Genomic DNA, 13,247 nt, shown 5'->3' on the forward strand with positions numbered 1-13,247 from the left:
AGTGCATGTCCTGTTCACTATGTTGTAATGGATTTCTGATAAGCCTACTTTTTTCCTCTTCGTTTAGTCACACAGTAGGTATAAATCAGGCAGCATGGTGGTGTAGTGGTTAGCACTGTCACCTCACAGCAAGAAGGTTCTGGGTTCGAGCTCAGTGGCCGATGGAGGCCTTTCTGTGTGGAGTTTGTATGTTCTCCCCGTGTCTGTGTGGGTTTCCTCCGGGTGCTCTGGTTTCCTCCAAAGACATGCAGGTTAGGCTAATTGGTGGCTCTAAATAATGGGCTCGAACCCAGAACCTTCTTGCTGTGAGGCGACAGTGCTAACCACCGTGCCGCCTGATTTATACCTACTGTGTGACTAAACGAAGAGGAAAAAAGTAGGCTTATCAGAAATCCATTACAACATAGTGAACAGGACATGCACTGGATTCATGTTATAAGATTAAACAGTACATTTTGATTATAACATCACACACGTTACATGTTGATCCTGAGACACCAGTGGTGCTGATACCCTACTTCTGGCCCTGCGATGATTTGGTGACTTGTCCAGGGTGTACCCTGCCTCTTGCCCATAATAATAAGTTCAATTTATATAGCGCCTTTCTCAAAACCCAAGATTGCTTTACAATTATAGGGAGAGAGAGAAAAAAAAGAAGTCCACCAAATAAAGGTGTCATTCCAATGGTGTAGCAGCCACAGTCCCACCAAAAGGTGCACGAAAACAAGTCGCACAGCTGCTGCGATGCCGCCGGTCAGCATCACTTGGAACACCATGCCATGGATCCATAAAGCGAGCACAGACGCACCGCCACGCAGAGCGCTGGTATGTCCCAAACCGCCCGCACAGCTGCCGTGACACCACCGAGCACTCAGAACATCACGTCAAGCACTAAAGCACTGCTGCACAGAGCGCTGGACAACCACAATGTTAAAATGAGCAACAAGCTCACTGCAGTCCATAGCTAGGAGCACAGGCATCACCCACGGCAAACCAAGGCCTGGAGGGAACCGACGCCCGAAACTGAGTCCGGAGCTACACCACAACCGGCGGACAAAAACAAATATCAAAGTACACAAACACACAAAAAAAAGGAAAGCAAGAAAATGAAATAAAATGCTTCAGTGAGAAGCAGCAGCCAGAATGCGCACGGCGTACTCTCAGCGGGAAACGGAAACGGTGATGGAATGGTGTGAATGGTTGAGAGGTGAAAATATAATAATCCAGTAGAAGGCAACAGGAAGCCACTTCCTTCGAAACTTTGATGGCTGAAGCCGTCAGAGTGGACCTACCATCAGGCAGAACATGAAAGATGAAGGTATAAATCCAGGAAGATGAAGGCTGGCTTCCTTCAAGATATGTGGTACCAGCCACTACGTCTTTTACAACTATGCTTGCACGCAATCAGTAACTGCTCTATTTAATTCATCTCATCTCATTATCTCTAGCCACTTTATCCTGTTCTACAGGGTCGCAGGCAAGCTGGAGCCTATCCCAGCTGACTACGGGCGAAAGGCGGGGTACACCCTGGACAAGTCGCCAGGTCATCACAGGGCTGACACATAGACACAGACAACCATTCACACTCACATTCACACCTACGGTCAATTTAGAGTCACCAGTTAACCTAACCTGCATGTCTTTGGACTGTGGGGGAAACCGGAGCACCCGGAGGAAACCCACGCTGACACGGGGAGAACATGCAAACTCCGCACAGAAAGGCCCTCGCCGGCCATGGGGCTCGAACCCAGGACCTTCTTGCTGTGAGGCGACAGCGCTAACCACTACACCACCGTGCCGCCGCTCTATTTAATTATATTAGCTAAATGACACATCCTTTTAATCTCAGATTTCAGCAATCTAAACAACATTAATGGAAAAAGACATCCCTGTAATATAAACATGGCTTAAAAAAAAGAACCAGAAGTTAATTAAGAAACTGTGTTCGGAAGTATTGTTCAATTATTATAGTGAAACTCGCCATTTTATTAGAGTTATATGGACGCTGCTTGATCAACAGGTGGCAGTGTTCACCAGACCTGTGTGAAACTGAGTAAAGTGCCTCCAGAACGTTTTGAGGACACACACAGTAAAGGCTACATGTGCTGTTATGACCCAACACGCCCTCCCAACCGTCGAGTCCATACAGCCAATCATGATAAGCTGACAGCCTCATAAAAAAACAGGGCCATTACAGCTCGATGTGGTGCAGCAGCACTCACATCTTACACAAACAAGCTAAGAATATCTGTTCGGCCCACTGAAATAAATGCCTATGGCTTCGCTGTGGAGTAACAGGCCTCTACAGCCTCACTGAGACATATCAGGGCACGCGCTTCAAGTCAAGCAGCGCACCATAATGGGGGAGGCTGCTTTTTTTAAGATCTCCATTGAGGGCTCCTGAAAAAGTTAATTATACCATTGGTTTAAACTGGGCATAGCCAATTGATGACAGTAGTCACTGGAGCCAGGCTTGCACTCGTGAGTGTTTCGTCCTGTCTGCCCTTTGCTTGGATCACACATTTCTCTATAGGAGTCATTGGGTTGATGTCAAATCAAAATATAGTCGCCAATAAATGGATGTTCAGTGGAGTGAGGAGACAGTAAACTCTCACTGTTTATTTTCACTCCACAGAAATATCAGGTCATTAAAAATCATACAGAGTTCAAATAAAATCGTAATAGCAATATTTAGTTGTCTATGAAAATGTCTTCCCTTTTTTACTGTACTACTCAAAACAAGAATACGTACATCATTGTTCTGAAAGCAGTAGTAACCCAACGATCACACTGAATGTGGCGAGAGCGTCAAAATCCACTCTGGCTGCCCGGCCAACAACACTTTGAAGTTCATGGATGCTCTGTGATGTAGATAAAATAGGCGGCTAGAAGGTCGTTCAGAATGCTTCGTCTTGCAAACGTTATTTAAAGCAACTTAACTTTATTCAAAGCAAACACGTCAAACGGTGTCTTGTATCTTAACCAAAATATTTTTTTAAATTAATAAATTTAAATAACTAAAATAAATTTTAAAATGTGGGCGGCATGGTGGTGTAGTGGTTAGCGCTGTCACCTCACAGCAAGAAGGTCCTGGGTTCGAGCCCCGGGGCCGGCGAGGGCCTTTCTGTGTGGAGTTTGCATGTTCTCCCCGTGTCCGCGTGGGTTTCCTCCGGGTGCTCCGGTTTCCCCCACAGTCCAAAGACATGCAGGTTAGGTTAACTGGTGACTCTAAATTGACCATAGGTGTGAATGTGAGTGTGAATGGTTGTCTGTGTCTATGTGTCAGCCCTGTGATGACCTGGCGACTTGTCCAGGGTGTACCCCGCCTTTCGCCCGTAGTCAGCTGGGATAGGCTCCAGCTTGCCTGCGACCCTGTAGAAGGATAAAGCGGCTAGAGATAATGAGATGAGAATGAGAAAATAAATTTTAAAATGTGGGCGGCACGGTGGTGTAGTGGTTAGCGCTGTCACCTCACAGCAAGAAGGTCCTGGGTTCGAGCCCTGGGGCCGGCAAGGGCCTTTCTGTGTGGAGTTTGCATGTTTTCCCCGTGTCCGCGTGGGTTTCCTCCGGGTGCTCCGGTTTCCCCCACAGTCCAAAGACATGCAGGTTAGGTTAACTGGTGACTCTAAATTGACCGTAGTTGTGAATGTGAGTGTGAATGGTTGTCTGTGTCTATGTGTCAGCCCTGTGATGACCTGGCGACTTGTCCAGGGTGTACCCCGCCTTTCACCCGTAGTCAGCTGGGATAGGCTCCAGCTTGCCTGCGACCCTGTAGAAGGATAAAGCGGCTAGAGATAATGAGATGAGATCAGATGAGAAATTTTAAAATGTATACTCTGTAGACTATTTTTACTTGTTTTTTGCCTTGTGGCAAAAAAGAAAAAAAAATCAACAAAAGTGACTTGAACATATCCAACCTCTTGTCGCATAATACCTCCCATTCAACAGCATCATTCAAGTCACGTAAGTAAATAGCCAACACTCTTGTACGCTATGGCTATGCTAGTTAGCAAGCAATTCGCACCCATTTTGACAAAATATATTATGCATTTCACCAACTCTTAAAAACACCTATAGTTGCACACCTCGGTCCATGCTTCTTCTTCTTCTTCTTCTTCTTTTTTTTCTTTTTTAATTTGCGTCCCTGTATGAAAACAGGGACACATTATAAATAATGAGGAAATCTGCCACCGCAGTTATCAATTTCTCCTCCATGGTAGGCTACTTGGGAACGGTTTAAACGGAACGCAAATTTACACGACTGTGTTCTCTAGGAGCGGCACGGCGGTGTAGTGGTTAGCACTGTCACCTCACAGCAAGAAGGTTCTGGGTTTGAGCCCAGTGGCCAATGGGGGCCTGTCTGTGTGGAGTTTGCATGTTCTCCCCGTGTCTGTGTGGGTTTCCTCCGGGTGCTCCGGTTTCCCCCACAGTCCAAAGACATGCAGGTTAGGCTAATTGGTGGCTCTAAATTGATCGTAGGTGTGAATGTGAGTGTGAATAGTTGTGTGTCTCTGTGTGTCAGCCCTGCGATGATGTGATGACTTGTCCAGGGTGTACCCCGCCTCTCGCCCATAGTCAGTTGGGATAGGCTCCAGCTTGCCCGTGACTCTGCACAGGATAAGCGGCTACAGATAATGGATGGATGGATTTAATAATTTTACACACTAGTTGTCTGTCATTTTTAAAAATAATAATTTATACTCAATTATAATGACTAATAATCAATTTCTAATTGTTGCCTCGATTTATTAGTGTGCTTGCTCAAGCACACAATTGTTCTTCTTAAGTTTACTTTTTCTGCCTTATTCCGACATGTTTTTTGGATCCACTCCTCCTCCTACGGCGTTCGAGATAGAGACACCAACGTCTGGCCCAAAGTGGTGTAGTGTGCTTGTATACAGCTTTTGGATCAACGTGCCTGTTCTTTTGTTCTTCTTGTTTTTCTTTTGGTTTTTTTCCCATAGAGAATGAATAGGGCTCATGAATCGAATCGTCCTACTCGGACACGCTCCATCGCAGATGCAGCAAACCTCATGTGATACTTCAGGCCAACTCCCCTGACACATACATGTAATTGGTTCTGACCCGCACTCATATTTTTCCTTTCTTTTTGCTCATCCCTTTTTCCTCCATAGGCTTGCATTGATTTTTGGTCCTATTGAAAATGAATGGTGTTTCAGGAGAAAAACTTTCACTCTCCATCAATTTTTTTAACCAAGTGACCAAACTTCAAGAAACTTCACTTGATGCCTCAGGCCAAGTCCCCACACAGATCCATCCCCTCATCTGAGACCTGCACTCGTCTTTTCCTTGGTTTTCATGCATCTCTTTTTACCTCCATAGGCTTCCATTGATTTTTGGCCCCATTCAAATGAATGGAGTTTTGCTCAGTAACACTTCACCACACATCCACCAAACTTCATATGGCACCTCAGGCCAAATCACCCATCACACACATGATATCGGTTCTGACCTGCACTCGTCTTTGTCTTGCCTTTCATCCGTCCATTTTTTCTCCATTTTGCCGCTAATCAATGGAAGCTTGACTGAGTCATTCCTCCCTTCCCCCATAGGTGATGATGCATTTGGCAAGGATCTGCTCATTTGAGACTTTGACAGGAAATAAACTTCAACTCAATGGCCACTTTATTAGGAATACTTACACGCACACACGATAGCAATTAGCATATAAGCATTCATGTGTTACCATGCTAGCTGTTAGCATGTTACCCATTACGATATCATGCCTGCTGTTAGCTCGTGAGTTGTTAGCATGTTCACCATTAGCATGTTATCATGAGAGCTGTTAACATGTTAGGATTAGCATGGTAGCATGCAGAATTCGCATGTTTGCTGTTAGCGAGTTCGCCTGAGCATGTTAGCATGCTAACTGTTAGCATGTTACCCTCAGCGTGTTAGCATGCTAAAAGTTAACATACTAGCCATTAGCATGATAGCTGTCAGCATATTAGCCTTAAAGTGTTAGAATTTTAACAAATAGCGTGTTAATCATTAGCATGTTAGAATGCTAGCTGTTAGCATGTTATCTATTACCATGTTAGCATTAACATGTTAACATGCTAGCTTTTAGCATGCTAGTATGCTGTTAGCATGTTAGTATGCTAACTGTTAGCATGCTAGTTGTTAGCATGTTGGCATTAGCATGTTGGCATGCTAGCTTTTAGCATGCTAGCATGATAGCTGTTCTGCTACAGCTCAGCAAGCACACTTTGCATTTTCTCTGCGGAAATGCAGTCTAGTTGACATTGTTGTTTTTTTCAACTTATAGACTGATCCAAATTTTGCAGTTGTTACACCCTATCAAAAATCAAACAAACACCTCATTTTTTTTTCACAGATCAAAGGGAAAAAAGTCCATGGCTTATCAGAAGAAAAACAACCATCGGACACTACTGATACAAATGTCTCGACAGGAGAAAGTTTTTAGGAGGTTGGAGGAAACCAGAGAACCTGTAAGTATGCCCAAAGTTCAGGATTGAACCAAAAACCTGGCAGCTGTGAGAGGGCAATGCTACTATCCGCACCACCATCTCACCCTACCAAATATCAGCTGTGTTACAACTAAGTTGTATTAGTTCTTAACGAATTCTGGAATTAAAAAAACAACAACAAAAAAACAAGACAGGAAATGAACTGCTGCTAAGCCATGCTTTCAGAGACTTGGGCTTTGTTGATAGTTGATAATATTCCAAATCTTTTGAGCAGGCATTTGAACACAATGGAACTGTGTTCCAACTATGAGGAAATTCAGAAGCGGTTTGAGTAAGAACACACTGGAGAGACATGAGAAGGTTTGTGACATGTTGGTCACACTGTATCTGGCAATATAGTGCTTTATTGTGGTGTTAATGCACGTTCAGTTCTTTCCGCACACATGCAAATAGAAACAAGCCTCCTTGGATGGGCTGCCATGGAAACCAAAGGTCTGCATTTGAACAACAGAAGCCATGCTCTGTAAAGTGAGGCCAGCATTAGAGAGAACGAGGAGAAAAGAGAGTGAGAGGAGTATGTGAGTGAAGAGAAAGACCGCATGCCGGGTTGCTGACATCAGCCTACAAAAGGAGAAATACATACTGACACACACACACACACACACACACACACACACACGCACGGGTAGATGTTCCCAGTGAGTGGTGCTAATTGTCTGGAAATGTTAAGCCCATCTGGAGTGGGCAGGTCATCTTGATCTGGCTGGTGAAATGGCTGGCATTCTCACCCATGAGGCATGGCATCCCTTCTATGGGCTTCATCTTACTCGGCACAGGGAGCTTCCCAACACTGTGAAGTCAAGCAGCTCCTTTTAAGCCATGACGTGAATCTTCAGATTTTCCCATCCATACACGTTTGCTGACGTAACAGCTGCATTCTCATGACTGCATCCATAAACAGACCATGAGTAAAGCCTGGAGTACGAACCGGAGCTGACTTTATGGCCTGAGATTCTGGTATCCTTCCTCCTAAAATGCTAATACCAATAATGAAAGAATGACTGACTTTTGTTCGCTATTAGATAGTGATGCAGCCACAAACATAGCGGCTGAGGCTGAATACTAATGCTAAACACAGAATATCAAGCACTCGTTTATATTTTCAATGTATTCATTTGTTCCTGTACCATTACATAAGTCTGATTTATCCGGTGTTTTGAACTGAACCTGAATTACATTACAAGATAATGAAAAGCATGAAATCTTTTGTGATGTGAAATCAGTAGTCTGGTTAATGTCTAACTGAGTCCATTCTATTTATTCATAATCTGCTCATTAATCGACAGATTTTATTAATCTATGTCTTTACGCTGTCACTATGCTCACTGATATAAAAACAGCATGACTGAACAAAATTGAAAAATAGATGTTTCTCAGAGATTAGTTTTGAGACAGTTCAGCCCACACTGGACACTTAAAGTCACTCTGGTTGATGCAGCTCTCTCTCTCTTTAGTGTTCTGCCTGACGGCAGGTCCGTCAAAATTTCTAGGGAAGAATTACAGTAGTGGTTTCCCGTTGCCTTCTACTGGATTATTATAGAGGTTTTCTCCTGTCAACCATTCACACACACACCTATGGACAATTTAGAGCAGCCAATTGGACTGTGGGGGAAACCAGAGCACTCGGAGGAAACCCATGCAGACACAGGGAGAACATGCAAACTCCACACAGAAAGGCCTCCGTCAGCCACTGGGCTCGAACCTAGAACCTTCCTGCTGTGATCAAGGTGAAATCTATGGCTATTTTAAAAGTGGATGTGTGGGTTGCTCTGTTGTACTATGCATGGTCTACTGCAGGGCGATTCAACTAAAATTTGCAAAGGTGTAGTTCGACAAAATTCCAGATAAGCAACTAACATGAATGATTGGCAGTTACCTCTTATTGCTTAACCATAAATAGTTTATGAATATAAACTAGGACCCTGGATGGTGTGGAAAGATTCTTTAAAGAGGAACGGTCTCAGATGCCCTGCTCTGTATCTTCAACCTTATAAAATGTTATAGGAGAAGACTCAGTGCTGTTTTACTGGCAGAGGGAGGTTGTACAAAATATTAAATGCGGGAGTGCCAATAATAGTGGCACATGTGATTTTGTTGAAAATAATTATTTATTTTTCTTTGAATTAATTTATTTTGATTAAAGGTTGGATCCTTCTCTTTTTTTCAGTATGAGATGAACAATCTACTTCACCAAAAAGTGGATTTTTTTCTAGCCCTTTTTTATTAATCTTTACAAGGGATGCCAATAATTGTGGAGAGCACTGTAGGGGAGAGCGGGGAGACTTGGGATGGGGGAGACTTGGGACAATTTGTCTTCCCATTAATTAATTTCAACCAATGAGGTTTTAGATTACATCAGAAGTTAGATATTGCTCCTAAGAGTAACCTACTTCCATTGGAGCCACGAAGCTGGACACTACAGGAGGTTTATGCAGTTCAATATTTCTGTCAACCAAAACTTGTATTTTCTACATCGCCTCCACGTCCATTCTACGGTGTAATGTACACTGGTGAATTCGGGATTTGTTAGGAATTAAAGTATGTAGCCTAGAGTTACCATATATAGTATCATTTATTAAACTTAAACTGCAAGTTGGCCTAGTGATTAGCGTGTCTGCCTCTTGATAGGGAGATCGCGAGTTCTACTCACAGTCGGGTCATACCAAAGACCATCATAAAAATGGTACCTACTGCTGTCTGGCAAGGCATGCTGCAATACAGATGTGAGTGGGGAGTCAAACTCTCGTGGCTACTAGAGGATTAGCCCCACACTGTAACGCTAGCTATGTAATAGGCGAGAGGGCTACGGGGATTGGCGCCGCCACATGGCGTGGGAAAGACTTTGCTTTGATTAAACTGAAGTTCTAGGGAAAAAACATTGAAGGATATTTTTTTTTACAAAATGACTAGATGGGGAGAGTTGGGACAGTTCATGTTACAGGTTTTTTCTTGTAGTTTACAAATATAAAACTGTTGAAATTTTTTTGTTAAAAATCTGGGAGTGTACCTGCACAAGGATTAAACTTATTTCATTCCTTCTTGTGAACAGAACTGTTTGGTCTAGTCAGGTTTTGGGTAAACTGACATTTTTCTATCTCTGTACCGGCACTGTGTTCTCATACAGTTCATATGTTACAAGTTCTAATAAATAAAAATTAAACATGTAGGCCTAGCTACTTTATTTTTGTTCCATCTCTTCCCACTATGTCTCAAGTCTCCCAACATAATGTCCCATATCGCCCCCTCAATGTCCCATGTCTCCCTGCAAAATAAATAAATAAATAAGGGGTGGCATGGTGGTGTAGTGGTTAGCGCTGTCACCTCACAGCAAGAAGGTCCGGGTTCGAGCCGTGTGGCCGGCGAGGGTCTTTCTGTGTGGAGTTTGCATGTTCTCCCCGTGTCCGCGTGGGTTTCCTCCGGGTGCTCCGGTTTCCCCCACAGTCCAAAGACATGCAGGTTAGGTTAACTGGTGACTCTAAATTGAGCGTAGGTGTGAATGTGAGTGTGAATGGTTGTCTGTGTCCATGTGTCAGCCCTGCGATGACCTGGCGACTTGTCCAGGGTGTACCCCGCCTTTCGCCCGTAGTCAGCTGGGATAGGCTCCAGCTTGCCTGCGACCCTGTAGAACAGGATAAAGCGGCTACAGATAATGAGATTATATATATATATATATATATATATATATATATATATATATATATATACACACACACATATACACGTGTGTGTGAGAGAGAGAGAGAGAGAGACAGTTTGAAGTGAATGTTTTGTTTCACTGCAATATGGTGATTGCTTGATGGACTAAGAGAAATACTCACAGCATATCTGGACAGTTATCTGGTTTGTCCAGCAGGCCTCCCTCCATGACAAAGCGCAGTACCTGCTCATTGGACATGCCCTGGTAGGGCTGCTCGGCAAGGGTGGCTATCTCCCACAACACCACCCCAAATGACCTAAAGATAGCGGAGGTCAGGGGGAGGGAGAGAGAGAGAGAGAGAGAGCAAAGCACAGTTAGATATAGCACTCAGACATGCACACACAGTCCCTCTGGCTTCTAAGTCCAAACTGTAAAGCTGGATAAGTAAATCTTGTAGCAATCTGTTCCTCACTTACATAACCTGATCCATTTTGAAGGCAGAGCACAGATTGCAATTGCAAGAAAAATCCATTAAAATCTACACTAGCCTTCAAGGCAAAAGTTTAGCAGGGAACTGGGGTGGCTCTCTGAGCGCTTTCCGACCCTTTACCTGGCAAAAGGAGGTTTCTCACATGCGAGTTCTATATAAACACAATTCCTTCTGTAGCACCAATTTACCATAATGACTAGTATTATTATTTCTGCGCTGCATTGTTCTTGGCTTATTATTGTCATAATAATTTCATAAACTTCATGACTTCATAAATGCAAATGAAAGTTCTCAAGCAGTCGGCAAGACAGAGCCGCAGCAGGACAGAATAGGCACAAATACACAAATAGCTCTCTCACAGTTCTCCCTATTGCTACTCATTATTCATTAACTCTCCTTGGACACATTTTCCGCACTGGCCCAGGATCTGAGGCGCAGCTCCAGTGCTCTTAAAGTGGGCCTGTTACAACAGTAACTTGTATCTAATTGGCTGCAACGGAACTGTATTGAAAAGCAAAACCACAGCAAAGCAAAGATGGTTTTTAGGAGGAAGGAGAAAAAAGCAAGGAACAAATGAAAGCACCTAAGGATGAGGTTTACGTGAGCATTCATCCGGAGGACTTCAAAAGCGGCCCATCCGGTACAAAGACAAGGCAGTGGGTTTGGTGCTTTCACCCATGTGTCCATCATTAGTGCACATCTGGAAGATGTTAAGAGTGCAGTATGGCACCAAGCTGGTACAATACACACAACTGGGAAACTGCACGAAAACAATGGTCAAAGTTCTCCATTTGGCTACGTTAATGCAGTGAAGTAAGAGAAACAAAGTATAACAAATATCTTGGGCAAGTTTTAACTGGCTGGATTTGGACTAATGGTTGGTGGTGTAGTGGTTTTGAATACATAAGGCAGAAAAAAACCCATAAAAATATTAGCGCCCTATAAAACCAGGCTGCTAAGAAGATGGAAGCTACTGAAGAATTTGTGTGCGCTTATTTCTATTAAAAATTAGACAAGTGAAGAGAGATGTATCATTTCATTCTGCTTTGGGGTTTGGTCCCCTCTCTTGGCACTCACACACAAACATGCACAAACACAAACACACACATGCACAGTCCCCACAGAACCAGTAATGACTGTGTGTGTATACACAAATGTGGACACACTGTTCATACCAGACATCAGAGTTTGTGGTGAAGACGCCATCTTTCAGAGACTCGGGGGACATCCAACGGACCGGCAGGAGTCCTTTGCCTCCTTTCCGATAGTAATCTGTCTCATAAATGTCCCGTGTCATGCCAAAATCTAAATAAAAGAAGTAAACAGGGATGTGATGAATGAGAGGGCATGATATAATGGTCCAGATCTTTTCAGCACGACTGCATCAAAGTCCCAGTATGATTTATGAGGATCTTCCTGAGTGCCCTTGAATTTTACTAAAATACTTCATTTGGGCTGCTGAATGATTCTGGAGTGTGTGTAAGCATTAATCACCTCCAATTTTGACAGTGAAGTCTTCGGCCACCATGCAGTTCCTGGCGGCCAGGTCCCGGTGGACAAACTTGTTTGCATTGAGGTATGCCATGCCGTCGGAAATCTCGCCGGCCATCTGAATCATCTTCTTCAGCGGCGGGAGGGCCTGGCTGCACGAACCCTGCTGCACAGCCGGAGGAAAGAACACATAATACATATACACATTGTGTTAAATGATTATAACTCCCTTTTCTTTCTCATTTGCATTGTTTCTGCCAGGATGCCTTGGTTTCTGCACCACAGAGGAAGATACAATAAAGCTTTCATCAGGAAGAAAGAGAAAAAGGACGGTATGTGGGAGAGAGGGAGACACAACTGATCTGTCTTTGAATCCTTGTCAAACATTTTTGGCAACATTTTAAGAGGATTCAGGTTAATACTGCTTAGAACAATAGGCACAAGAATGGTCTGTGTAGGAAATTATGTACTGTATATGAACACCAATTTTGTGGTAAATACAGTATGACAGTACATGGTCTTGAGAGTCTGTTGTGAAAGAAAATGTTTTGATATACACTATATGGCTAAAATAGGTGGCACGGTGGTGTAATGGTTTGCACTGTTGCGTCACAAAAAGAAAGTTCTGGGTTCGAGCCCAGTGGCCGGCGAGGGCCTTTCTGTGTGGAGTTTGCATGTTCTCCCCGTGTCTGCGTGGGTTTCCTCCAGGTGCTCTGGTTTCCCCCACAGTCCAAAGACATGCAGGTTAGGCTAATTGGTGGCTCTAAGTTGACCGTAGTTGTGAATGTGAGTGTGAATGGTTGTTTGTCTCTGTGTGTCAGCCCTGCAATGACCTGGCGACTTGTCCAGGGTGTACCCTGCCTCTCGCCCAAATGGCCCTTTTCCACTACCCTTTTTCAGCTCACTTCAGCTCGCTTCAGCTCACTTCAGCCTGACACGGCTCGCGTTTCGACTACCTTAGAGCAGCACGACTCAGCTCGCTTCAGCCCTGCTTAGCACCCAAAACTCGCACGGTTTTGGAGTGGGGCTGAAGCGAGCCAAACCGAGCTGAGTGGGGCTAGGGGCGTGAGGAGACACTCCCCTGTGCACTGATTGGTGAGGAGGAGTGTCCTCACAT

General features: G+C 44.0%; 1 protein-coding gene across 2 annotated transcripts in view; it reads right to left on the bottom strand.

Annotated features, from left to right (window-relative positions):
* The window catches only part of igf1ra (insulin-like growth factor 1a receptor), a 247,952-nt gene that overhangs the window by 2,511 nt on the left and 232,194 nt on the right, over positions 1-13,247 (bottom strand). For both annotated transcript variants that reach the window (XM_060923920.1, XM_060923919.1), the window contains exons 18-20: positions 12,134-12,296; positions 11,815-11,944; positions 10,331-10,465 (exon numbers count right to left, since the gene is read on the bottom strand). In XM_060923920.1, coding sequence (XP_060779903.1) covers positions 10,331-10,465; positions 11,815-11,944; positions 12,134-12,296 — 428 coding nt within the window. The remainder of the gene's footprint in view (positions 1-10,330; positions 10,466-11,814; positions 11,945-12,133; positions 12,297-13,247) is intronic.

Source organism: Neoarius graeffei, chromosome 6, assembly GCF_027579695.1.
Source record: "Neoarius graeffei isolate fNeoGra1 chromosome 6, fNeoGra1.pri, whole genome shotgun sequence".
In the NCBI taxonomy this organism is placed as follows: Eukaryota; Metazoa; Chordata; class Actinopteri; order Siluriformes; family Ariidae; genus Neoarius; species Neoarius graeffei.